Genomic DNA, 27,270 nt, shown 5'->3' with positions numbered 1-27,270 from the left:
ATCATTTCCTTCCGTTGCTTAGAAAGCCCTTTCTCTGCAGTGTTGTCGAATATAATAACTCTCCCTGTTGCTGAATTGCCAGCATACGAAAGCTCAAATGAAGGGAAATGGGGAACTGGCCTGTGTCTGGTATTTCACTAGAAACTGCAGCATTTTTATTACATCCATTCTTATTTCGTTTGTCTTAATTCTTCCTCGTATCTCTCCTGAGTCTCCAAAGGGATCAACAGATTTCTAGCACACGTCTTCAAAGGCACAAGGGTGGCTCATGATTAAAGAGGAAATAATTTTGAATTTAGCTGCTTGAGCTGCTCTGGCTGATTAAGATGACAGCTGTTGGTTTAGGTGGATGTTGACTTTGTTATGCTTTGGTTTTGCCCCTTTCCTCAGGGGGAAAAACCTTCCAGCAGTTTTGCCCGTGGTGGAAGTATAAGCACAAAGGTATTCCCACATCCTAGGAGCTATGACCCAATGCTTGCATCCTCCACATGTCAAGGAGCAGGAAATGAGATTCCTTCCCTCTCATAGTTCAGCCCCTGAACCATCAAGCCAACCCAGTTGTCTGCTAATGAAATGTACAGTTAGTATTTCTTCTGTCTGGAATATAATATTAGACTTGTAACATAGTAATTGACAGCAGATAAAGACCAGCATGACCCAGCTAGTGTTAAGGTTGCACCTGCCACTCTGTAGGTTACTTCTCTGTGCAGGTTACTCCACTCTGTACCTGCTGCTCTGGGCAGGTTCCTCCTCCCCCCTCCCATACACACACACATACACATCTTAAACCAACGAAAAAACGCCGACCCTCCAACAAGAGCGCCTTGTTTCGCAATGACGTCATGACGTCACTACAAGTTTAAAAACTAAATTCATTCCGGAGTTCCTGCTCCTGCACCATCTTTGGTATCCATACGACAGAGGCTCAGTTTCCAGCGTCGTTTTGTTTTTGAACATTAGATGGATTTGAAGCGCCCTTCCTGATGCAGCCTCGAGGTTGGCGAAACAAGGCGCTCTTGTTGGAGGGTCGGCGTTTTTTCGTTGGTTTAAGATTTTTTGTAAGGCTCCGGAGTCCTTTGGGGGAATTTTTGATTGCCAGTACTTCCAGCAAAGATAACAGTAAAGGATATTGCTGAAGCTGCCCTGCTTGTATCAAGCTAAGTAAAAAATTCTTTAGCTATTTGTATTTGGCATGCTTGCTGTGTGGTTCCCTTGTAAATCTTTAGGGTTCTTTATTCCTCCTGGGGGTTGCTCTTTCTAGGTAGTCTTCTGTTGGGCTGGGGTTAGTTTGGTTTTTTGTGTTCGTTTAATTGCTATTTACAAGGGGGAAAGAGAGTTTTTCATCCCATTCGTTTTTCTCTTTTCGTTTTGCGTCTGGGTTTTTTTCTCTTTTTCCTTCTTGGAAGGAACCTGTGATATTAACCTACTCCTGTTTATACAAGGTGTTGTTAATACTTTAGTATTGTCCCTTGTTAGGAGGTTTGAGGTTCCATTTGATATATATCTTGTGCATAGGTTGGAATTTTTTTTCCATCAGCTTAAAGGGACACCTCCAAACTAACTTTATACATATAGATCAGACTCCTTTTATTAGGTTGGAAAATTTTCTTCAGAGTTTGTATTCTCCTGTGGTTGTTAATGTAATTCTATGAGCAACAGGAAGCCAGTGGGATGCCTTCAGAAGCGGTGTAATGTGATCGAATTTCTTGGCTTTATGAATAATACGAATGGCTGTATTTTGTACTAGCTGTAGACAATGGTGTAGATCTTTCAGCCTAAGGTCTTTGTACAAAGAAGTAGTCGATTTGTGATATGATGAGTGAATGTACTAGGATATTCAGTGCTGAGGGATATAAGAGAGATTGGACTGAATGGATTAAGTCGTAATCTAAATAAGGACCGTTGTACTACCTGTCTAGTCTGTGACCGAAATGCAAGTCTGAGGTCAGTAAGTACACTGAGAATACAGATGACTGAATGCAGTTTTATGGATAGGGCAAAGTGACGTTAGAATGGAAAATGTCCAACTAAATTAAACCTTCAGGGGCCTGAAGTAACTGTCTTACTCTGGGTTTCAGCAACACTAAGACCATTTATGATATCAGGGTGGTCAGAGCACATTCAGGCTTATATTTGAAAGAGAAAGACACCCATATTTCGACCCAAATCGGGAGATGGTCGCCCTTCTCTTATGGGCGCCCAAATCGGTATAATCGAAAGCCGATTTTTGGGCTCCTCCAACTGCAGTCTGTCGCGGGAACAACCAAAGTTGACGGGGGCAAGTTGGAGGCGTGGTGAAGGCGGGACTGGGGCGTGTTTATCATCGAGGAGAGATGGGCGCCCTTGGCCGATAATGGAAAAAAGAAGGGCGGCAGTAGCGAAAATTTGTGCCGCTTTTTTTTTGGACCCTTTTTTTTTTTCACCAACAAGTCCCCAAAAAGTGCCACAACTGCCCAGATGACCACCGGAGGGAATCGGGGATGACCCCCAAAACCCACTGTACCCACATGTACAGCTACTACTCAATTACCTCCCCTTGTTCCTTCTCACCCTGTACTTCCCTCGCCCTTAATTGTCTTGTCTGTCTGTATTATTTTTAGATTGTAAGCTCTATTGAGCAGGGACTGTCTCTCTATATCAGGTGTTCAGCGCTGCGTGCATCTGGTAGCGCTATACAAATGTTAATAATAATTATAATAATAATAATGTAGGTGCCCCCCTTCACCCCTTAGGGCTATGGTAGTGTTGTACAGTTGTGGGTAGTGGGATTTGGGGGGCTCAGCACACAAGGTAAGGGAGGTATGCACCTGGGAGCAATTTTTGAAGTCCATTGCAGTGCCCCCTAGGGTGCCTGGTTGGTGTCCTGGCATGTGAGGGGGACCAGTGCACTATGAATCCTGGCCCCTCCCATGACCAAATGCCTTTGAGTTGTTCATTTTTGAGCTGGGCGGCTTCGGTTTCCATTATCGCTGAAAACCGATACCGCCCATCTCAAATCCGCCCAAATCCGATGCATTTGCCCGGCACCAACCATATTATCAAAACAAAAGATGGACACCCATCTTTTTCAAAAATATGGTCTGTCCCGCCCCTTCGCGGACCCGTCCTCGGAGATAGTTGCCCATAGAGATGGGCGTCCGCGTTCGATTATGCCCCTCATTGTAATATCGACTGTTTGGAAATCTGCCTGCCTTTGCTATATGTGTGACATTTAAAAATTTAAGGAGGTCTTAAACTAAGCTGCGGTAACGTTTTTAGTTCACGATAGAAATCAGTTGGTGGTAAACGCCGAGATGCCCATAGGAATATAATGGGCATCTCGGCATTTATCGCCAGCTGATTTCTACTGAAAATTAAAAACGCTGCTGCGGCTTAGTAAAAGATCCCCTTAAGAATTTAGAACAAGGACATATCTTAGCCTGCCATTGATGAGCATTGGGAATAAGAGACTTTTAAGGAGACTGATAGCAGGCCTATGTTAAATGTTTTGTCCTAACGAGATGCTTCTTTGCAGGCTGTGCAATGAACTTTTTTTTATTGGACTAACATGAATGTTCAAGTGAGGCATAAGATCTACTTTTTGTATGCATGTCTATGACATTTTGTTTATTTTATTTAAACAGTATAGTATAGTGTCTTATTGGCTTTCTTTCTATATTTCAGCCACAGAAGGAAAAGCTGACACCAAGCCCAGTGGATTTTACGGTTACTCCAGAAACCTTACAGAATGTGAAAGAGGTAAATGTTTCCACGTTATCTGATTACAATTGTTTTGGGATTTACTCTCAGACACTAATTTGAGCATCATATTTAGAGTGACTTGTAAAACCTTCATAAATGAAGGTGCTGTCCTCCTGGAATTCTGTGCCCCAGGGTGGTGGGATGGTCAGGAAACCACTGGTTTTCCAGTAAAAGCTGTGACTTTGCAGCCTAGGGAGCTGTATTCATTCCACAGTTGCTACTATTTGAGTTTCTGCCAGGTACTTGTGACCTGGATTGGCCACTGTTGGAAACAGGGTACTGGGCTAGATGGACCATTTTGGTTATTCTTATGTTCTCAATGATGGTATACGTTCAAAACTAAATTCATGGTCATCACCAACCCGTTCGACTAAATTGAGTACAGTAGTTTCACTATTGACAACACTTTGAAAATACTAGGTGTAGTTATAGACAAACATCTAACCTTTTGATTCTCAAATTTCCTCAGTAATCACAAAGTCTTTCATGTCACTTTGGAAATGGGAAAGGATTAGACCCTATTTCTCATCAGAAACCTTTTAAGTTACTGGTACAATCATTAACTTTATCCCAGTTTGATTATTGCAATGCCATATATGCTGGCTGTAAGGAGCACCTGTAAGGAAAAAATAAAAGCGTCAGATGGCTCAAAACACTGCAGCCAGATTTATAGACAGAACCTCTCATTTTGAAAGTGCCTCCCCTGAGTGGAGTTGAACGGATAGATGTGAAGCGTCTGTTTACGCTTTCCAAAAATACTAGGACTAAGGGGGCATGCGACGAAGCTACAATGTAGTAAATTTAAAACGAATCGGAGAAAACTTTTCTTCATTCAACGTGTAATTAAACTCTGGAATTCGTTGCCAGAGAACGTGGTAAAGACGGTTAGCTTAGCGGAGTTTTAAAAAGGTTTGGATGGCTTCCTAAAGGAAAAGCCCATAGACCATTATTAAATGGACTTGGGGGCAATCCACTATTTCTGGGATAAGTAGTATAAAATGTTTTGTACTTTTTTGGGATCTTGCCAGGTATTTGTGACCTGGATTGGCCACTGTTGGAAACAGGATGCTGGGCTTGATGGACCTTTGGTCTGTCCCAGTATGGCAATACTTATGTACTAATCAAACTGGTTTCCCATCAAAGCAAGAATTACTTTCAAATTATGTGCCTTCATCTTTCAAATCTTGAACGGTACAGCCCCAGTGTCACGAAACGCCTAGCCGGCCACTTAGAGGGTCTATCCCCAGCACAGCTCAGGTCAGCCTGCCTCTGGCACTTGTGCAAAAAAAAATATATATTTATCTAAATCAAACTTTCTAAATAAGTTCATTTTTAATTCTTTTCTAAATGTCAGATAATTCTTATTCAATTGCATTTGAGGTAATGCATTCCAAATTAAAGGTGCTTGATAAGCTAGAGGAGGTGATAACTATTTGAAAACATTTACATTTTTAACACCAAGAAGTGATAGCGTAAACAGTTTATGCAAAGAATAAACCTTTGAACTGTGAGCAAGGCAAATATAGGACAAAAGATATTGTGGAACCTCACCATATAAAGCCTTATGAATCAATGTGGCTAAATTTAAACTATATATGGGGAACAATTGAAAGCCAATGAAGCTCACATTTAAACGGAGTCACCATGTCAAATTGTAGGACAAGCAGGGCCGTCGACAGGGGGGGACAAAATTCCCCGGGCTCGGGCCTCCGGGGGGGGGGGGGGGCACCGCCACAGTCCAGCCCGCCCGCCCTCCGTCGCTCCCTGGCATTGAATTTAAGCGCCTCACCTTCGAAAGCCCAGCAAGCAGCGGCAGACCACTCCTTCCTTCCGTGTCCCGCCCTCGTCTGACGTAACCCGCGAGGGCGGGACACGGAAGGAGTGGTCTGCCGCGCTTTCGAAGGTGAGGCGCTTAAGGTCTGTGCAGAGGCCCCGGGGGTGGAGAGAGGGCCCGGTGGAGAGGGGGTCCGGTGACCTCGGGGGGGGGGGGGGGACCGGGGGCGGCCTTGTCCCGGGCCTGGCCCAGTCTCTCGGCGGCCCTGAGGACAAGTTCCCACAATTTGGAATACTTTATCACTGAACTTACGTAATATATCATCATATAATGAGTTTACATCAGCTCTTAAAATATGGCTATTTTAGAAATATGAGTATTCATTGACCTTATAAAAGGTTGTGTATGTTATGTATTGTAATAACCGTTACTGAAACATGCTATTTTAGATTATGCAGAATCCATGTGGAACTTTATGGATTAAGAAACAAAACAAAAAGTACCAAGGGCCTTCAAAAAAAAAAGGGGTCGCAAGGAACAGCTGACAACGTTTGGTGGTATTGTAAAAACAATACAATTTGAATGGTAATGTACTGCTACACCACGTGATCCCCTTCACACACAAAAATAAAGGAGAGTGTGATTAAAGAAATGCAGTCCTTCAGTCGTGGACTCAATCAAGTACCTTACGCAGGCGCTGTGCGCCGAAACACGGACCATGTCGGGTCCATTCAAGCAGTGTTCCATCAAAATATATGATTAAGGACTTTTATTTCCCCTTTTTTTGAAGGCCCTTGGTACTTTTTGATTTGTGTCTTGGCTTTTTTGTGCTTTGCTCCCTCTCTCTGTTATACTAGAACTTTATGGATTTGGCAGAATACAAATGTTTGTATTAAATTAAATTTTAAAAGACGTTACTGTGATGTTTTTGATACACATAGTTGCTTTGTTACCAGTATTTGATTTTGTTCTTAATTGGCTGGTGTCTGTGTACTTAATTCCCTTCACTCCATTTTCTTAGAGAGCTACACTCCCAAAGTTTCTCATCAGAGGGCATCTGAATTCTACCAGCTGCATCATCACGCAGCCCCTGACCGGAGAGCTGTTGGTGGAGAGTGCCGATGTCGCAGTCAAAAGCATCGAGCTCCAGTTGGTTAGAGTGGAAACATGCGGTGAGTTTTCCTGTCCCTTATTCACAACAAAATAGGCTTGGAAACTTCCAGCAAAAATTCATTGAAAGGGCGCTGGCCCTGACATGACTTATACAGTATCTGAAGGTACATAATGTAAGTTCCTCTGCGCTGACCTGTAGTAAAAGGACGATGCTATTAAACAGTTGATTCTGAATTTCATAGAAGGACTCGTTCATGTTTTCCCTATGTTCCTGGGAGCTGCGGAGCAAGAAAGGACAGTATAGGCACTGAACCTAGTGACTTTGCTTTGGCTATGATGTCACAAATGACATGTCTGCTATGTGAATGGGTGAAAGCACCTAGCCCAAGTCGTCCTTGACCCTGCAGAATCCTTTTAAAGCCATTTCCCATGGCATTCTGGACACTTTAGTCCTGTTTCTAACAGAGAGAGGGTTACAAGTGTCAGCACACAGTGGGAATGGAGTTTTTAAAACAGAACTGAATCAGCCTGTCTGGGATAAACTTCACAGAAATTTCCTCCTTGCTGCTGTTGCCGTCCCTTCTCCGGTGCCAGCAGACGATCCGCCTTACGTTTTGCTTCTCTTTGAATTTGCTGGTGTGGCTGTATTAATTTTCAAATAGAAAATGTGAGTGTGGCCGCAGACACACATGAGTGTCTGTGGAAGAAACCCAAGAGAGAGCATAGTGAAAGGAAAGAAGTGAACTGGAATAAAATATTAGATCAAATATTATTTATAGCCTGCTTTTCCTAAAGACTCCAAATGGGTTACACTGGCCATAAAAAAAAAAAAAATATAAAAATAATCCCAAAACAAGAAACAAAAAAAATACAAGGTAAAAAAACAAACAAGCAAACATTATTCAGTTGAAAACCTAAAATGCAAAATAAAGAGAAAAACATACGATAGTAGCATGTATTAATCATACCTTTTCAGAGCTAAAAAATAAAATCATCAAAGTACAACTATGAAAAATAAAATCTAGATACATGTGAAAATATGACAAAATTTTTTTAAAGAATCTGTTAAATATAACTGAGTGACCTAATCCATCATTTCTTCAGTGCTTCGTTATAAAAGTCTTTCTGGCTACTTGACCACAAGAAAAATTACCACCAAATCTTGGCCCCAAAAAAGGACAGGTTCTGTCTCATGCAGATAACATTGTCATTAATACAAAAAGCTGTCCAGAAAAATACGGTGAATGTCATCTTTGCAACAGCTGGTTCTGTCTGCAGCTTTCAAAATAAACATTCTCACCAGCAACAACCAGTTGCATAGTTTATGATGACATCTTTAGGCATACGTGTACAACGTGTAAAGAACACCTTATGTAGGGATCATTTCTGTCTTTTTGTGACCTGGTACCCAAGACAGAATGAGCTGATATTTCAGTGTTTTTACACTGGGACACTTAGACTTAAGAATGTTGACTAAAAAGTTTGTCAGACGTAGTATTGGCTTCCCAAACAGTAGCAAGATTCCATACTACCAACCTACTAAATATCTATATACTGCCTTAACAGTAACTGGGCAGATCGGGACATATAATTCACCAAGCCTCAGCAAAGAGATCTGTTTCTCTTTCTTCCTGGCTAAGACTGAAGCAGCAGCCAGCCCCTGCTGGGTAATTTCAATACTCCAGGCCAATCAGAGCACAGTGTGTGTGCCAAATAAAAAGAAAGAGAAGTCAGTCCTCTGCACCATCTTTAAGCATAAACATGCACCATCTGCTTGCCAAACATTAGAAATACACTTCGGACATAATTAAACAGGAAAATATCCAATACATTTTACAGGCTTAAAACACACTGTTTCTTCACACCTCAGCTATATAGTAAGCTGTACTGTAGAAAATCTTTTGCATCATATCTGTTAACAGTGGTTCCCAAACCTGGTCCTGGAGGCACCCCAGTCAGTCAGGTTTTTAGGACACTCACAATGAATATTCATGAGAGAAATCTGTATGCAGTGCCTCCACTGCAAGCACATCTATCTCATGAATATTCATTGTGGAAATACTGAAAACCTGACTGGCTGGGGTGCCTCCAGGACCAGGTTTGGGAACCACTGTCCTAATGCATGCTTTATTAGGTGTATGATTAGTATTATGCTAACATTGTATTATATCTCTGATATTTGAATTCCAGTGCTGTTAACTATGTATATTGTTGATACTGTTTCATGGTAGCACTATTATTAGGTTTCAATTTACTGTTTCCAAGTTTACCTCGTTCATTGTATATATGTTTATACTTGGTTATTTTACTATTGTTATTCAGCTAACAAAATTGTAAGTTTTGTGTTAAACCGTACTTGCTGTTTACCGCATTGGGTGAATCTCTTCATAAAAGCTGTTAATAAATCCCAATAAATAAAGTAACATCATTTTGCTTCTTAATTTCAACTTTAAGATGTCTTACCTTCCCCTACTGAGGTACATTACACTTGCACTATGAGCATCCTATATAATAAAATGCACCTCCAACATTCTGAAGCTGACTGCATGGCTGAGGCATTCCTGCTCTCTGTATCCATCTCCTGAATTGACATCACGTACTTCCGGGTTCGTCACAAGCAGAAGTGACCAACCACATGAGGTTTCTTGGCTTCAGAATGTTGGAGGTGCATTCTATTAAATAGGATTGGTCAGTTCCTTGAAGCACAGCCAGAGCTCAGCGTCCTGCACAGTAACGCTCAGACACCAGAGAGAGAGAGAGAGGGGGGAGCCTGACACTAGAGAGAGAGAGGGAGGGGGGGCATCTATGTCACACACGCACACTCTCTCACACTGTCTCTCACATTCAATGTCTTTCACTCTCGCACACTGTCTCTCACACAGTCTGCCTCACACCGTATCACATTCACTCTCTATGTGTCACACAGTCACTCACACACTCTGTTAGTCTCATACACTCAATCTCACAGAGAATCTGTCTCTCGCACACACTGTATCTGTGTGAATCTCTCTCTCTCTCTCTCTCTCTCTCTCACTGTCTCACATACGTACTTGCACACACTCTCATTCTCACACACACACTCTCTCTCACAGACACACTGGCACCCAGACTCACTCTCTCTCTCTCTCACACACACACTCACACATTCACTCTCTCTCACACACCCAGACTCGCTCGCTCTCTCTCTCACACACACACTCACACATTCACTCTCTCTCACACAGTCACTCTCACATAACACTCCGAGGAAAACCTTGCTAGCGCCCGTTTCATTTGTGTCAGAAACGGGCCTTTTTTACTAGCATGATATAAAATATGCATGAAACCAAAGACTGGCTAGCTTCTCTGGTCCTGCGTTTCATTATCAGGTCAGACACTCCCTTTTGGTTTGTCCATTTGCTGTTGTTTGATATAAAACATATAACATATGCCATTAGCCTGCTGCTGAATATCAGGTCCTAGGTTTTTAAACTCACAGGTTATGGAGAGAAAAGCAGTGCTTGACTGGGCTGCCAGGGTTCATCAGCATCTCTTCTGTACAGGGATGCTTAAATAAAACTGACCCAATGTACAAAGCAAGGCGCTATGCATTCATTGGTGAATAGTGAACACAACTTGCATACACTTTGATTTTGATGCTTATATGGATAAATTGAGATATTTTGGACATTTTAGCTTGTCAAAACACCCCAGTTTTACCCATGTTTTCAAATATCCACAGTACATTTGCATGCATTCCGCCCATTGTATCCAATCATGTTGCTGGCTGGGTGTTTATTTTTTGTAATGTTTTCTTAAGGCTGTGCTGAAGGATATGCCCGTGATGCGACAGAGATTCAGAATATCCAGATAGCTGAAGGGGACGTTTGCAGAGGGTTGCCAATTCCTATCTATATGGTTTTTCCCAGACTCTTCACCTGTCCTACCTTACAGACCACCAACTTCAAGATAGGTAAAAAGCTGTTGGTTTCTAAACTTTAAACAGATTTCCAAAAAATAGAGGGATTACAAATTTTTTTGTGTGTGTGATTTCAGTAATAAATGGCACAAATACAACAATATATTTTGTCAGAAGTCAACCAAGCAATACAGTGTATGCATATCTGCAAAATTGGCATAATCCGGAGTAGAAGTTCAGCGTGGTCAGTCAAGCTTGATTCCCTGTCAATCAAATGAAATCCTACTATAATAAACATTACTGGAACCCCATTAAACTATAATTATCTAAAGCTATGTGCCTGCCATTCAAGAACTATGTAAATTCTTAGGGGGTATTCAGCATGGTTTAAGCACGCAGGAGAGCCTTCTGCCCACTTAAACCATGCTGAGATGGCTGCCTGCCAAGAATCGATGGCACCTACCTGATTACTATCAGCTGTGCACAAAATAACAACAAAAGCGGAAGAAGGCCAAAAAAGACCAGACTGAAACCACAAGTGGTAAGAGCACCAAAAGAAGTTTTTATTTGGACCCTACACATTTCCATGTTTCGGCCAAAAAGGCCTTCTTCAGGGGTCTTCAAATCGACATATATAGATGTTCCTCCAAAATTCACATGAACTAGAAGGACATGAAATCTGGTGCAATCCAAACCGAAGAATAGAGGCTGCACCAGATTTCATGTCCTTCTAGTTCATGTGAATTTTGGAGGAACATCTATATATGTCGATTTGAAGACCCCTGAAGAAGGCCTTTTTGGCCGAAACATGGAAATGTGTAGGGTCCAAATAAAAATTTCTTTTGGTGCTCTGTAGGAGTATTTCCCTGTGTGTCTCACCTTGCGGGCCTTGGCCTGTATAATCCTATGACAGCAAATGGAGACTGTAAACTCTGACCCGCACATCTCTGTGTCAGCAAGTAACAGCTTTGCAGCTTGTGGAAAATTACAGCAGAAGCTCAACACCAAGGACATGCTGTGGGCAAAGCAGGCCCCCTTATCTCCCTGAGAGGCTGGCTCCAGCAAGGCGGGTGAGAAACAGAAAATGCATACCTAAATGTAACAACTTGAAGGTCAAGAACAATGAACTGTTCTTGCCAGGCAGTGAGCTGAGGAAGATCCAGTTTGGTTCCTGCAGCCACTGGACCAAGAGGTACGGGGAGAGCGGGAACAAAGAAAGAGTGAGTAGGAAGCCTTGGAAGAAGGTGGAGGTGAAAAGAAGACCAGTGAGACCTAATAAGGTCCACCAACTGATGAACTGTGTATCTGGAGGAAAGTATCGTGATTCAGCTGTACCTGCCCTGCGTGACCTGTGACCTCCTTATCTGCTGCAGAGTTCCCTTCCAGCTGCGACTGAGACTCGCTGTGAATCCAGCTTGAGTCTGTGAGGTGTCCCGTGCCAGCTCCCGAGAGAAACGACCCTGAGGTCTAGGCCTGGTGAGAAACACGGTGATTCATTTCCTACTAGTCGGGGGCTAGTTAGTGGTATTTACCTGAGCAGAAGGCTGGTGCTGTCGTACTTGTGATTAGGAGAAGCTGCTAATAACTGTACTACCTCGTAACATAGTGTGACTGATCAGTGGTGTAATTTTACCTGGTAACCAGTAAGAATTAGTGTTCGTAGTGTGACGTATGAGTGTAATTTTTATCAGCCAGTAATTTTGTTATCAGCCAAAGCTTGCAGAGTTCTATTTTGTATACCTTAGCTCTATTTTCTTACCTGACATACTATAATAAATCTAATATATATATCAGCCTACGGTCTCAGCTACAGTTCTTTCTAACGGAAGTATTTGGCTAGGTTCCAAGGTTCCCACCCCTAGACCTAATTCAGGATTATTTGCTTGCAGATAGTTCTGCTTAGGGGAACCTGGACACAGGTAATTTATTATCTGTGCAATTATCCTACAGCTCTTACCACTTGTGGTTTCAGTCTGGTCTTTTTTGGCCTTCTTCCGCTTTTGTTGTTGTTTTGTGCGTTTGGCATTTTCTGCAGGAGATTTTGTACTATCAGCTGTGACCATTCTAATGCACTCCAGTTAGTGCTGGGGCAGTCAGGAGGCAGAGTCAGGTGGCGCTGGGAGTTATGCAGGCCCCAGTATCCGTGTACTTAACCATAGCCTCTCCTAACTTTGCCCAGTTCGGTATGCAGGTACAGCTGACCTGGAGATTCAGTGTTTTTGTCCCGAACATGGCCTGGCGTTGAATATCCAGGTCTATTTTTAGCTGGTCAAAGAAAAAAAAAAAATGTTCACCGCTGCCAGCTGAATATTGACCAGTTAGTGTAGCGTTTTTCAACCAGTGTGTCGTGGGTGCTCCCCAGGTGTGCCACGGGAGTTGGGCCAGCGTAATTAGTGCCAGAATGGAGTAAGTTTTCTTGTCTGTAGTGGTTGGTGGCAGGGAGCAGCGATTCATACAGCCTGCTTGCGTCAACCCTGGAGCCTTCTCTCTGACATAAGTTCCTGCTTCCACATAGGTGGGAAACGCAAGAGAGAAGGCACCGGGGTTGCCGAGCAGTCTATATGAATTGTTGCTGCTGACAGCTAGAGACGAGAAAACTTTTAAAGGTACACCGGGGGGGGGGGGGGGGGGGGGGGGGAGTTCAAGAGATACAAGGGAAGAGATGGTGGAGGGGAAGAGAAAGTAAAATGCTGGACCATGCGTAGTTGTAGGGGTGAGAGGGGGAAGAAGGTGAAATGCTGGACCATGTGTGAGGGTTGGGGGAAGAAGGTAAACTGCTGGACCATGTATAGGGGGTGTGTGCCCTGACAATTTTAGCACCGTGTAACTGCCGTGAGACAAAAAAAAGTTTGAAAATCTCTTCGCTAGTGTCTCAGCTCAAACATTACCCCTTACACTAAAGTACCCGTTCTTAATCCAGTTCCTGGGACACACCCCACCAGACTTATTTTAAAATATCACAGTGGATGCCCATTGTATCCAAATCAGTCTCTTGTATGTTTATTATAGATAATGATGAATATCAGACTAGTTTGGTTGTGTCCCAAGAATTGCATTGACCATATAGAATTCCTCTCTAAGGGCCTTCTTTACTAAGGTGTGCTAGCATTTTTAGCGTGCACTAATGCATGAAGATGCCCATAGGAATATTATGGGCATTTGCACGGCGTCTACATGAGTGCATGCTAAAAACGCTAATGCAGCTTAGTAACCAATGTCCTAAATGTTGTAGAAACAGGCTCTTAAATGTTTGGAGTGTACATGTGTCTTTCTAGTAAAATGCTGCTGTACTGAGGAGGGATTGTAGCTTTTCCCTTTAAAGGCAATATAATTTTGCATCACCAGGCGAAATGAATCACATCTAAAATGATGATAAAGTCAAGGAACAAAAATCAAGTACTTTGCAGATCGTAGCTTGTAATGGGCCTTATTATTATTATTATTATGGGAAAAAGAGAAGCCAAATTAATATAGAAAGTATTAATTTCTCTAAATCAGAATTGACAAACTTTGTCATGAAGTAATTTGGTTATGTGTTTTCAGCAAAGAGTTGTGAGATGTTCAGCTTACTGCCCTGCCTCTAACACTAGACAATTTGCAAGGATAAGTGATGTAACATTAGGCCACAGTATTCCCTCTACTGTCTGTGAATGAATGACGCGGCACTCACCCTCCCACCAGCCATAATTAACGCAGCACTTGCCACCCAAAGTACTCTTTCCTCCCAGCAGCCGATATGAGTAATGCATCACTCCCTGCCCCTTAACACCACCACCCACATTAGAGTAATACAGCACTGCCTGTCCTTCAGCCACCACCAGCCCTGGTTGAGTAGCACACCACTCTATCCCTGCCCCCCAACAGTCATGTTTGAGTGCCACAGCACTCCCCACCTCCTACAACCACCAGCAGCTCCTTATGAGTGCCGCAGCACTCCCCCCTCACCCCCCCCAGCACCAGCATCCCTGCTTGAGTGACGCAGCAGGCTCCTCCCCCCCAGCCAGCACCAGCATCCCCGCTTGAGTGACGCAGCACTCTCCTCCCCACCCCCCAGCCAGCACCAGCATCCCCGCTTGAGTGACGCAGCACGCTCCTCCCCCCCAGCCAGCACCAGCATCCCCGCTTGAGTGACGCAGCACGCTCCTCCCCAGCCAACAGCCCTGCTTGAGTGACGCAGCAGGCTCCTCCCCCCAGCCAACAGCCCTGCTTGAGTGACACAGCAGGCTCCTCCCCCCAGCCAACAGCCCCGCTTCAATGATGAAGCACTCTCCTCACCCCCAGCCACCACCAGCTTGAGTGACGCAGCGCACTCCTCCCCTTCCAGCCTCCACCAGCAGTCCCGCTTGAGTGACGCAGCAATCTACTTCCCCTAACAACCCCGCTTGAGTGACGCAGGACTCTCCTCCCCCCCCCAGCAGCAGCCCCGCTTGAGTGATGCAGCACTCTCCTCCCCCCCAGCAGCAGCCCCGCTTGAGTGACGCAGCACTCTCCTCCCCCCCAGCAGCAACCCCACTTGAGTGATGCAGCACTCTCCTCCCCCCTCCACCAGCAGCCCCGCTTGAGTGACGCAGCATTCTCCTCCCCCCCAGCAGCAGCCCCTTGAGTGATGCAGCACTCTTCTCCCCCCTCCACCAGCAGCCCCGCTTGAGTGACGCAACACCCTCCTCCCCCCAGCAGCAGCCCCGCTTGAGTGACGCAGCACTCTCCTCCAGCAGCAGCCCCGCTTGAGTGACGCAGCACTCTCCTCGCCTCCAGCAGCAGCCCCGCTTGAGTGACGCAGCACTCTCCTCCCCCCTCCACCAGCAGCCCCGCTTGAGTGACGCAGCACTCTTCTCCCCCCTCCACCAGCAGCCCCGCTTGAGTGACGCAACACCCTCCTCCCCCCAGCAGCAGCCCCGCTTGAGTGACGCAGCACTCTCCTCGCCTCCAGCAGCAGCCCCGCTTGAGTGACGCAGCACTCTCCTCCCCCCCAGCAGTAACCCCACTTGAGTGATGCAGCACTCTCCTCCCCCCTCCCCCAGCAGCCCCGCTTGAGTGACGCAGTACTCTCCTCCCCCCAGCCCCGCTTGAGTGACGCAGCACTCTCCTCCCCCCTCCACCAGCAGCCCCGCTTCAGTGACACAGCACCCTCCTCCCCCAACAACCCCACTTGAGTGACGCAGCACTCTCCTCGCCTCCAGCAGCAGCCCCGCTTGAGTGACGCAACACCCTCCTCCCCCCAGCAGCAGCCCCGCTTGAGTGATGCAGCACTCTCCTCCCCCCTCCACCAGCAGCCCCGCTTGAGTGACGCAGCGCTTGCCTCCCCCCAGCCTCCACCAGCAGCCCCGCTTGAGTGATGCAGTACTCTCCTCCCCCCAGCCCCGCTTGAGTGACGCAGCACTCTCCTCCCCCCCAGCAGCAGCCCCTTGAGTGATGCAGCACTCTTCTCCCCCCCTCCACCAGCAGCCCCGCTTGAGTGACGCAGCACTCTCCTCGCCTCCAGCAGCAGCCCCGCTTGAGTGACGCAACACCCTCCTCCCCCCAGCAGCAGCCCCGCTTGGGTGACGCAGCACTCTCCTCCCCCAACAACCCCGCTTGAGTGACGCAGCACTCTCCTCGCCTCCAGCAGCAGCCCCGCTTGAGTGACACAACACCCTCCTCCCCCCAGCAGCAGCCCCGCTTGGGTGACACAGCACTCTCCTCCCCCCCCAGCAGCAGCCCCGCTTGAGTGACGCAGCACTCTCCTCCCCCCTCCACCAGCAGCCCCGCTTGAGTGACACAGCACCCTCCTCCCCCAACAACCCCGCTTGAGTGACGCAGCACTCTCCTCGCCTCCAGCAGCAGCCCCGCTTGAGTGACGCAACACCCTCCTCGCCTCCAGCAGCAGCCCCGCTTGAGTGACGCAACACCCTCCTCCCCCCCAGCAGCAGCCCCGCTTGAGTGACGCAGCACTCTCCTCCCCCCTCCACCAGCAGCCCCGCTTGAGTGACGCAGCACTCTCCTCCCCCCTCCACCAGCAGCCCCGCTTGAGTGACGCAGCACTCTCCTCCCCCCCAGCAGCAACCCCACTTGAGTGACGCTGCAGCCCCTTGAGTGATGCAGCACTCTCCTCCCCCCTCCACCAGCAGCCCCGCTTGAGTGACACAGCACCCTCCTCCCCCAACAACCCCGCTTGAGTGACGCAGCACTCTCCTCGCCTCTAGCAGCAGCCCCGCTTGAGTGACGCAACACCCTCCTCCCCCCCAGCAGCAACCCCACTTGAGTGACGCAGCACTCTCCTCCCCCTTCTACCAGCAGCCCCGCTTGAGTGACGCAGCACTCTCCTCCCCCCCAGCAGCAGCCCCTTGAGTGATGCAGCACTCTTCTCCCCCCTCCACCAGCAGCCCCGCTTGAGTGACGCAGCACTCTCCTCGCCTCCAGCAGCAGCCCCCCTTGAGTGACGCAACACCCTCCTCCCCCCCAGCAGCAGCCCCGCTTGAGTGACGCAGCACTCTCCTCCCCCCCCCCCCAGCAGCAGCCCCACTTGAGTGACGCAGCACTCTCCTCCCCCCCAGCAGCAGCCCCGCTTGAGTGACGCAGCACTCTCCTCCCCCCCAGCAGCAGCCCCGCTTGAGTGACGCAGCACTCTCCTCCCCCCAGCAGCAACCCCACTTGAGTGATGCAGCACTCTCCTCCCCCCTCCACCAGCAGCCCCGCTTGAGTGACGCAGCACTCTCCTCCCCCCCAGCAGCAGCCCCTTGAGTGATGCAGCACTCTTCTCCCCCCTCCACCAGCAGCCCCGCTTGAGTGACGCAACACCCTCCTCCCCCCAGCAGCAGCCCCGCTTGAGTGACGCAGCACTCGCCTCCAGCAGCAGCCCCGCTTGAGTGATGCAGCACTCTCCTCGCCTCCAGCAGCAGCCCCGCTTGAGTGACGCAGCACTCTCCTCCCCCCCAGCAGCAGCCCCGCTTGAGTGATGCAGCACTCTCCTCCCCCCTCCACCAGCAGCCCCGCTTGAGTGATGCAGCACTCTCCTCCAGCAGCAGCCCCGCTTGAGTGACGCAGCACTCTCCTCGCCTCCAGCAGCAGCCCCGCTTGAGTGACGCAGCACTCTCCTCGCCTCCAGCAGCAGCCCCGCTTGAGTGACGCAGCACTCTCCTCCCCCTCCACCAGCAGCCCCGCTTGAGTGACGCAGCACTCTCCTCCCCCCCAGCAGTAACCCCACTTGAGTGATGCAGCACTCTCCTCCCCCCCCCCCCAGCAGCCCCGCTTGAGTGACGCAGTACTCTCCTCCCCCCAGCCCCGCTTGAGTGACGCAGCACTCTTCTCCCTCCAGCCCCGCTTGAGTGACGCAGCACTCTCCTCCCCCCTCCACCAGCAGCCCCGCTTGAGTGACACAGCACCCTCCTCCCCCAACAACCCCCGCTTGAGTGACGCAGCACTCTCCTCGCCTCCAGCAGCAGCCCCGCTTGAGTGACGCAACATCCTCCTCCCCCCAGCAGCAGCCCCGCTTGAGTGATGCAGCACTCTCCTCCTCCCTCCACCAGCAGCCCCGCTTGAGTGACGCAGCGTTGCCTCCCCCCAGCCTCCACCAGCAGCCCCGCTTGAGTGATGCAGTACTCTCCTCCCCCCAGCCCCGCTTGAGTGACGCAGCACTCTCCTCGCCTCCAGCAGCAGCCCCCCTTGAGTGACGCAACACCCTCCTCCCCCCCAGCAGCAGCCCCGCTTGAGTGACGCAGCACTCTCCTCCCCCCCCCCCCAGCAGCAGCCCCGCTTGAGTGACGCAGCACTCTCCTCCCCCCCAGCAGCAGCCCCGCTTGAGTGACGCAGCACTCTCCTCCCCCCCAGCAGCAGCCCCGCTTGAGTGACGCAGCACTCTCCTCCCCCCAGCAGCAACCCCACTTGAGTGATGCAGCACTCTCCTCCCCCCTCCACCAGCAGCCCCGCTTGAGTGACGCAGCACTCTCCTCCCCCCCAGCAGCAGCCCCTTGAGTGATGCAGCACTCTTCTCCCCCCTCCACCAGCAGCCCCGCTTGAGTGACGCAACACCCTCCTCCCCCCAGCAGCAGCCCCGCTTGAGTGACGCAGCACTCGCCTCCAGCAGCAGCCCCGCTTGAGTGATGCAGCACTCTCCTCGCCTCCAGCAGCAGCCCCGCTTGAGTGACGCAGCACTCTCCTCCCCCCCAGCAGCAGCCCCGCTTGAGTGATGCAGCACTCTCCTCCCCCCTCCACCAGCAGCCCCGCTTGAGTGATGCAGCACTCTCCTCCAGCAGCAGCCCCGCTTGAGTGACGCAGCACTCTCCTCGCCTCCAGCAGCAGCCCCGCTTGAGTGACGCAGCACTCTCCTCGCCTCCAGCAGCAGCCCCGCTTGAGTGACGCAGCACTCTCCTCCCCCTCCACCAGCAGCCCCGCTTGAGTGACGCAGCACTCTCCTCCCCCCCAGCAGTAACCCCACTTGAGTGATGCAGCACTCTCCTCCCCCCTCCCCCAGCAGCCCCGCTTGAGTGACGCAGTACTCTCCTCCCCCCAGCCCCGCTTGAGTGACGCAGCACTCTTCTCCCTCCAGCCCCGCTTGAGTGACGCAGCACTCTCCTCCCCCCTCCACCAGCAGCCCCGCTTGAGTGACACAGCACCCTCCTCCCCCAACAACCCCGCTTGAGTGACGCAGCACTCTCCTCGCCTCCAGCAGCAGCCCCGCTTGAGTGACGCAACATCCTCCTCCCCCCAGCAGCAGCCCCGCTTGAGTGATGCAGCACTCTCCTCCTCCCTCCACCAGCAGCCCCGCTTGAGTGACGCAGCGTTGCCTCCCCCCAGCCTCCACCAGCAGCCCCGCTTGAGTGATGCAGTACTCTCCTCCCCCCAGCCCCGCTTGAGTGACGCAGCACTCTCCTCGCCTCCAGCAGCAGCCCCGCTTGAGTGACGCAACACCCTCCTCCCCCCAGCAGCAGACCCGCTTGGGTGACGCAGCACTCTCCTCCCCCCCAGCAGCAGCCCCGCTTGAGTGACGCAGCACTCTCCTCCCCCCCAGCAGCAGCCCCGCTTGAGTGACGCAGCACTCTCCTCCTCCCCAGCAGCAACCCCACTTGAGTGATGCAGCACTCTCCTCCCCCCTCCACCAGCAGCCCCGCTTGAGTGACACAGCACCCTCCTCCCCCAACAACCCCGCTTGAGTGACGCAGCACTCTCCTCGCCTCCAGCAGCAGCCCCGCTTGAGTGACGCAACACCCTCCTCCCCCCCAGCAGCAGCCCCGCTTGAGTGACGTAGCACTCTCCTCCCCCCTCCACCAGCAGCCCCGCTTGAGTGACGCAGCACTCTCCTGCCCCCTCCACCAGCAGCCCGCTTGAGTGACGCAGCACTCTCCTCCCCCCTCCACCAGCAGCCCCGCTTGAGTGACGCAGCACTCTCCTCCCCCCCAGCAGCAACCCCACTTGAGTGATGCAGCACTCTCCTCCCCCCCAGCAGCAACCCCACTTGACGCTGCAGCCCCTTGAGTGATGCAGCACTCTCCTCCCCCCTCCACCAGCAGCCCCGCTTGAGTGACACAGCACCCTCCTCCCCCAACAACCCCGCTTGAGTGACGCAGCACTCTCCTCGCCTCTAGCAGCAGCCCCGCTTGAGTGACGCAACACCCTCCTCCCCCCCAGCAGCAGCCCCGCTTGAGTGACGCAGCACTCTCCTCCCTCCCCCAGCAGCAACCCCACTTGAGTGACGCAGCACTCTCCTCCCCCCTCTACCAGCAGCCCCGCTTGAGTGACGCAGCACTCTCCTCCCCCCCAGCAGCAGCCCCTTGAGTGATGCAGCACTCTCTTCCCCCCTCCACCAGCAGCCCCGCTTGAGTGACACAGCACCCTCCTCCCCCAACAACCCTGCTTGAGTGACGCAGCACTCTCTTCCCCCCAGCAGCAGCCCCGCTTGAGTGACGCAGCAGCCCCGTTTGAGTGACGCAGCACTCTCCTCCCCCCCAGCAGCAGCCCCGCTTGAGTGACGCAGCACTCTCCTCGCCTCCAGCAGCAGCCCCGCTTGAGTGACGCAGCACTCTCCTCCCCCCTCAGCAGCAGCCCCGCTTGAGTGACGCAGCACTCTCCTCCCCCCCCAGCAGCAGCCCCGCTTGAGTGACGCAGCACTCTCCTCCCCCCAGCAGCAGCCCCGCTTGAGTGACGCAGCACTCTCCTCCCCCCAGCAGCAGCCCCGCTTGAGTGACGCAGCACTCTCCTCCCCCCAGCAGCAGCCCCGCTTGAGTGACGCAGCACTCTCCTCCCCCCAGCAGCAGCCCCTTGAGTGACGCAACACCCTCCTCCCCCCAGCAGCAGCCCCGCTTGAGTGACGCAGCACTCTCCTCCCCCCCAGCAGCAGCCCCGCTTGAGTGACGCAGCACTCTCCTCCTCCCCAGCAGCAACCCCACTTGAGTGATGCAGCACTCTTCTCCCCCCTCCACCAGCAGCCCCGCTTGAATGACGCAGCACTCTCCTCGCCTCCAGCAGCAGCCCCGCTTGAGTGACGCAACACCCTCCTCCCCCCCAGCAGCAGCCCCGCTTGAGTGACGCAGCACTCTCCTCCCCCCCAGCAGCAGCCCCTTGAGTGATGCAGCACTCTCCTCCCCCCTCCACCAGCAGCCCCGCTTGAGTGACGCAGCACTCTCCTCCCCCCTCTACCAGCAGCCCCGCTTGAGTGACGCAGCACTCTCCTCCCCCCAGCCCCGCTTGAGTGATGCAGCACTCTCCTCCCCCCCTCCACCAGCAGCCCCGCTTGAGTGACACAGCACCCTCCTCCCCCAACAACCCCGCTTGAGTGACGCAGCGCTTGCCTCCCCCCAGCCTCCACCAGCAGCCCCGCTTGAGTGACGCAGCACTCTCCTCCCCCCCTCCACCAGCAGCCCCGCTTGAGTGACACAGCACCCTCCTCCCCCAACAACCCCGCTTGAGTGACGCAGCACTCTCCTCCAGCAGCAGCCCCGCTTGAGTGACACAGCACCCTCCTCCCCCAACAACCCCGCTTGAGTGACGCAGCACTCTCCTCGCCTCCAGCAGCAGCCTTGCTTGAGTGACGCAACACCCTCCTCCCCCCCCCAGCAGCAGCCCCGCTTGAGTGACGCAGCACTCTCCTCCCCCCCCCAGCAGCAACCCCACTTGAGTGACGCAGCACTCTCCTCCCCCCTCTACCAGCAGCCCCGCTTGAGTGACGCAGCACTCTCCTCCCCCCCAGCAGCAGCCCCGCTTGAGTGACGCAGCAATCTCCTCCTCCCCAGCAGCAACCCCACTTGAGTGATGCAGCACTCTCCTCCCCCCTCCACCAGCAGCCCCGCTTGAGTGACACAGCACCCTCCTCCCCCAACAACCCTGCTTGAGTGACGCAGCACTCTCCTCGCCTCCAGCAGCAGCCCCGCTTGAGTGACGCAGCACTCTCTTTCCCCCCAGCAGCAGCCCCGCTTGAGTGACGCAGCACTCTCTTTCCCCCCAGCAGCAGCCCCGCTTGAGTGACGCAGCACTCTTTCCCCCCAGCAGCAGCCCCGCTTGAGTGACGCAGCACTCTCTTCCCCCCCCAGCAGCAGCCCCGCTTGAGTGACGCAGCACTCTCTTCCCCCCCCAGCAGCAGTCCCGCTTGAGTGACGCAGCACTCTCCTCCCCCCCCAGCAGCAGTCCCGCTTGAGTGACGCAGCACTCTCCTCCCCCCCCAGCAGCAGTCCCGCTTGAGTGACGCAGCACTCTCCTCCCCCCCAGCAGCAGCCCCGCTTGAGTGACGCAGCACTCTCCTCCCCCCCCAGCAGCAGCCCCGCTTGAGTGACGCAGCACTCTCCTCCCCCCCAGCAGCAGCCCCTTGAGTGATGCAGCACTCTTCTCCCCCCCTCCACCAGCAGCCCCGCTTGAGTGACGCAACACCCTCCTCCCCCCAGCAGCAACCCCGCTTGAGTGACGCAGCACTCTCCTCCCCCCCAGCAGCAGCCCCGCTTGAGTGACGCAGCACTCTCCTCCTCCCCAGCAGCAACCCCGCTTGAGTGATGCAGCACTCTTCTCCCCCCCAGCAGCAACCCCGCTTGAGTGATGCAGCACTCTTCTCCCCCCTCCACCAGCAGCCCCGCTTGAGTGACGCAGCACTCTCCTCCCCCCTCCACCAGCAGCCCCGCTTGAGTGACGCAGCACTCTCCTCCCCCCTCCACCAGCAGCCCCGCTTGAGTGACGCAACATCCTCCTCCCCCCAGCAGCAGCCCCGCTTGAGTGACGCTGCACTCTCCTCCCCCCCAGCAGCAGCCCCTTGAGTGATGCAGCACTCTTCTACCCCCCTCCACCAGCAGCCCCGCTTGAGTGACACAGCACCCTCCTCCCCCAACAACCCCGCTTGAGTGACGCAGCACTCTCCTCGCCTCTAGCAGCAGCCCCGCTTGAGTGACGCAACACCCTCCTCCCCCCCAGCAGCAGCCCCGCTTGAGTGAAGCAGCACTCTCCTCCCCCCCCAGCAGCAACCCCACTTGAGTGACGCAGCACTCTCCTCCCCCCCAGCAGCAGCCCCGCTTGAGTGACGCAGCACTCTCCTCCTCCCCAGCAGCAACCCCGCTTGAGTGACGCAGCACTCTCCTCCTCCCCAGCAGCAACCCCGCTTGAGTGATGCAGCACTCTTCTCCCCCCCAGCAGCAGCCCCTTGAGTGATGCAGCACTCTTCTCCCCCCTCCACCAGCAGCCCCGCTTGAGTGACGCAGCACTCTCCTCCCCCCTCCACCAGCAGCCCCGCTTGAGTGACGCAGCACTCTCCTCCCCCCTCCACCAGCAGCCCCGCTTGAGTGACGCAACATCCTCCTCCCCCCAGCAGCAGCCCCGCTTGAGTGACGCAGCACTCTCCTCCCCCCCAGCAGCAACCCCACTTGAGTGACGCTGCACTCCCCTCCCGCCCAGCAGCAACCCCACTTGAGTGACGCTGCAGCCCCTTGAGTGATGCAGCTCTCTCCTCCCCCCTCCACCAGCAGCCCCGCTTGAGTGACACAGCACCCTCCTCCCCCAACAACCCCGCTTGAGTGACGCAGCACTCTCCTCGCCTCTAGCAGCAGCCCCGCTTGAGTGACGCAACACCCTCCTCCCCCCCAGCAGCAGCCCCGCTTGAGTGACGCAGCACTCTCCTCCCCCCTCTACCAGCAGCCCCGCTTGAGTGACGCAGCACTCTCCTCCCCCCAGCCCCGCTTGAGTGACGCAACACCCTCCTCCCCCCCCCAGCAGCAACCCCACTTGAGTGACGCAGCACTCTCCTCCCCCCTCTACCAGCAGCCCCGCTTGAGTGACGCACTCTCCTCCCCCCCAGCAGCAGCCCCTTGAGTGATGCAGCACTCTCCTCCCCCCTCCACCAGCAGCCCCGCTTGAGTGACACAGCACCCTCCTCCCCCAACCACCTTGCTTGAGTGACGCAGCACTCTCCTCGCCTCCAGCAGCAGCCCCGCTTGAGTGACGCAGCAGCCCCGCTTGAGTGACGCAGCACTCTCTTCCCCCCCAGCAGCAGTCCCGCTTGAGTGACGCAGCACTCTCTTCCCCCCCAGCAGCAGCCCCGCTTGAGTGACGCAGCACTCTCTTCCCCCCCAGCAGCAGCCCTGCTTGAGTGACGCAGCACTCTCCTCCCCCAACAACCCCGCTTGAGTGACGCAGCCCCACTTGAGTGATGCAGCACTCTCCTCCCCCCAGCAGCAGCCTCGCTTGAGTGACGCAGCACTCTCCTCCCCCCCCAGCAGCAGCCCCGCTTGAGTGACGCAGCACTCTCCTCCCCCCCAGCAGCAGCCCCTTGAGTGATGCAGCACTCTTCTCCCCCCTCCACCAGCAGCCCCGCTTGAGTGACGCAACACCCTCCTCCCCCCAGCAGCAGCCCCGCTTGAGAGACGCAGCACTCTCCTCCCCCCCAGCAGCAGCCCCGCTTGATTGACGCAGCACTCTCCTCCTCCCCAGCAGCAACCCCACTTGAGTGACGCAGCACTCTCCTCCCCCCTCTACCAGCAGCCCCGCTTGAGTGACGCAGCACTCTCCTCCCCCCAGCCCCGCTTGAGTGACGCAGCACTCTCCTCCCCCCCAGCAGCAGCCCCTTGAGTGATGCAGCACTCTTCTCCCCCCTCCACCAGCAGCCCCGCTTGAGTGACGCAGCACTCTCCTCGCCTCCAGCAGCAGCCCCGCTTGAGTGACGCAACACCCTCCTCCCCCCAGCAGCAGCCCCGCTTGAGTGACGCAGCACTCTCATCCCCCCCCCCAGCAGCAACCCCACTTGAGTGACGCAGCACTCTCCTCCCCCCTCCACCAGCAGCCCCGCTTGAGTGACACAGCACCCTCCTCCCCCAACAACCTTGCTTGAGTGACGCAGCACTCTCCTCGCCTCCAGCAGCAGCCCCGCTTGAGTGATGCAGCAGCCCCGCTTGAGTGACGCAGCACTCTCTTCCCCCCCAGCAGCAGCCCCGCTTGAGTGACGCAGCACTCTCTTCCCCCCCAGCAGCAGCCCCGCTTGAGTGACGCAGCACTCTCCTCGCCTCCAGCAGCAGCCCCGCTTGAGTGACGCAGCACTCTCCTCCCCCCCCCAGCAGCAGCCCCACTTGAGTGATGCAGCACTCTCCTCCCCCCAGCAGCAGCCCCGCTTGAGTGACGCAGCACTCTCCTCCCCCCCAGCAGCAACCCCGCTTGAGTGATGCAGCACTCTCCTCCCCCCTCCATCAGCAGCCCCGCTTGAGTGAATCAGCACTCTCCTCCCCCCCAGCCTCGCTTGAGTGATGCAGCACACTCCACCCCTACCCCCAGTGATGCAGGACTCCTAGCCACCCTACTACCACCACCATCACTCACATTCGAGTAATGCAGCACTTCCTCACCCCTACTTCTAACAGCTACATTTGAGTAATTCAGCAGTCCTCCATCACCAGCAGCTGTGTTTGTGAGGCAGCACTCCCCCACTCCCTACCACCTACGTTTGTCATGCAGCACTCCCCGGCCCCTGCACCATCACCAGCCCTGCTTGAGTGACACATCCCTTGCTGCTACCCTCTTCACTCCCTCACCCATTACCGAAGAATGGAACAGAATGTTCCATTGTTTGAATTCCATTGTTTTGCGTATTAGGAGGAGCAAGACCAGATTTACTGGCTTGCTTACCTCCCTCTCAAATGCAAGTATTGTTTTTTTTTTTTTTCTTTTTCAGAGTTTGAGGTGAATGTGGTGGTGATGCTGCAGGATGACCATCTCATCACAGAGAACTTCCCCCTCAAGCTGAGCAGAGTATAACTACGTGGAGGAGGCCTGGCAGCTTCAAACTGGCAGGACGCCTAAAGGCCTGGGTCAATAAAGATTGCACGTCACAGGGTTTTCTGTAGCACAGAGAGCAAATTAAGTAAAGAACAAAGTCTTCTCCCTGGGCAACGTTTGTGCTGTGCTTTTAAGTTTAAGCACTTACGTTTTAGCAGGAGTCCGTACACGAACTGCCTCAGCATCTGATGACTTACAAAAGAGGTTCAACATTGTCCGTAAGAGGAGTGTCCTCCTGCTGCCTGTGCACATGACGGTCCTTCTCAACAGAGCCTTTTAATTGTATACCTATTGCAAGTCTTTCAGATAAAAATGTTAGTTCAACTTGATTTTTTTGGTTTTGTTTGTGGAAGAACAGCGCCCCCCCCCCCCCCCCCCCCCCCCCCGGCAGTGGAATGTTCAGGGCACTCCCAGTAGCGGGGTCTGCAGCAGAAAAGTGATGGCAGCCGGTTACCCCTCCCCCTTGCTTTTCAAACCATGACTAGGAGATGCAGACATCACTGAACTGTTACTGTAACATGGATACTCCCACCTGTGTCAGGAAGAAGCTGGGCTCAGTCAGAGCCTGCCTGGATTTGAATCCGAAGAAGCAATTTTCAAACCGTCCACAGTGGTTTAAAGGCCATGTTTGCTTTCTAGGAAAGCCTGCTCTCAGTGCAGCGAAAGGTCTGCGCATTGTGGTACAACGCGCAGACTTCAGGCTGCATTGCGGGTCCTTAGTTACCTACCTGAACAATACTCCTGCTTGAATACTGGTTGTGAAATGTCTAATTTCTGTTCAAATTTTGATTCTTTTTCTCTAGTCTGCTCTGGAGCACGTCTTCAGTTTGGTGTTGCATTGCAGAACATGCTCGGTGCTGTTAGGCCTAGAGGAGAAAATATTTATTTTCACTTTTAAAATTGTCCACAGGTGTTAGAATGCAAGGAGAGCCTAGTTCAATGAGGTAACCTAAATGAAATAAAAGTTTGACGAGTGATCAGTAGAATATTATTATTATTATTTATTGCATTTGTATCCCACATTTTCCCACCTCTGTGGCTTACAGAGTTTTGTTATGACATTGTCATATTCACAAACCGATTACATTCTATAGACTGAAGCACCTCAGCATTGGCTCTGTGTAAAGAAAAGGGAGAATTCAGCATCAAAGGTTTTTGTTACTAATCATAATTCAGCTAACGCTGCCCTATAAAACGTATACAACATTGTTCCATTTGTCGTGAGCATAAAATTCACTGCCCTCTTTTCAAATTGTAGCTGCTATGTATTTAAATATGGTAGCCAGAAAAGCACAAGGAGCCTTCAAGAGTGGGGGTATCACAATAGTACTTTATTGATCAGACCTGACACATGTTAATGTTGTGTGGCCCCACTCTTGAAGGCTTCTTGTGGTTTTTTTTGACTACCTGCTCTTGCTTGTGTGTTCTTTGGATTCCCTCTGTCATGTACCATGTATTTAAATATAGAGTTTGGTACATTCAGCTCAACTGCCCTTTGGATTTCATGTTTATATTGCTAGAAAAATAATCCTAA

At 52.4% G+C, this 27,270-nt stretch overlaps 1 protein-coding gene across 1 annotated transcript in view; it reads left to right on the top strand.

The window, feature by feature from the left end:
• Positions 1 to 26,113, top strand: part of VPS26C (VPS26 endosomal protein sorting factor C) — a 69,129-nt gene extending 43,016 nt beyond the window's left edge. Inside the window, exons 5-8 of the mRNA XM_030202219.1 lie at positions 3,664 to 3,738; positions 6,537 to 6,687; positions 10,428 to 10,580; positions 25,633 to 26,113. Coding sequence (XP_030058079.1) covers positions 3,664 to 3,738; positions 6,537 to 6,687; positions 10,428 to 10,580; positions 25,633 to 25,715 — 462 coding nt within the window. The 3' untranslated portion in view covers positions 25,716 to 26,113. The remainder of the gene's footprint in view (positions 1 to 3,663; positions 3,739 to 6,536; positions 6,688 to 10,427; positions 10,581 to 25,632) is intronic.
• Positions 26,114 to 27,270: the final 1,157 nt, after the last annotated feature.

Source organism: Microcaecilia unicolor, chromosome 4 (genome assembly GCF_901765095.1).
Source record: "Microcaecilia unicolor chromosome 4, aMicUni1.1, whole genome shotgun sequence".
In the NCBI taxonomy this organism is placed as follows: domain Eukaryota; kingdom Metazoa; phylum Chordata; class Amphibia; order Gymnophiona; family Siphonopidae; genus Microcaecilia; species Microcaecilia unicolor.
Note: the sequence above shows the minus strand (reverse complement) of the source record. Positions and strands in the feature narration are given on the sequence as shown.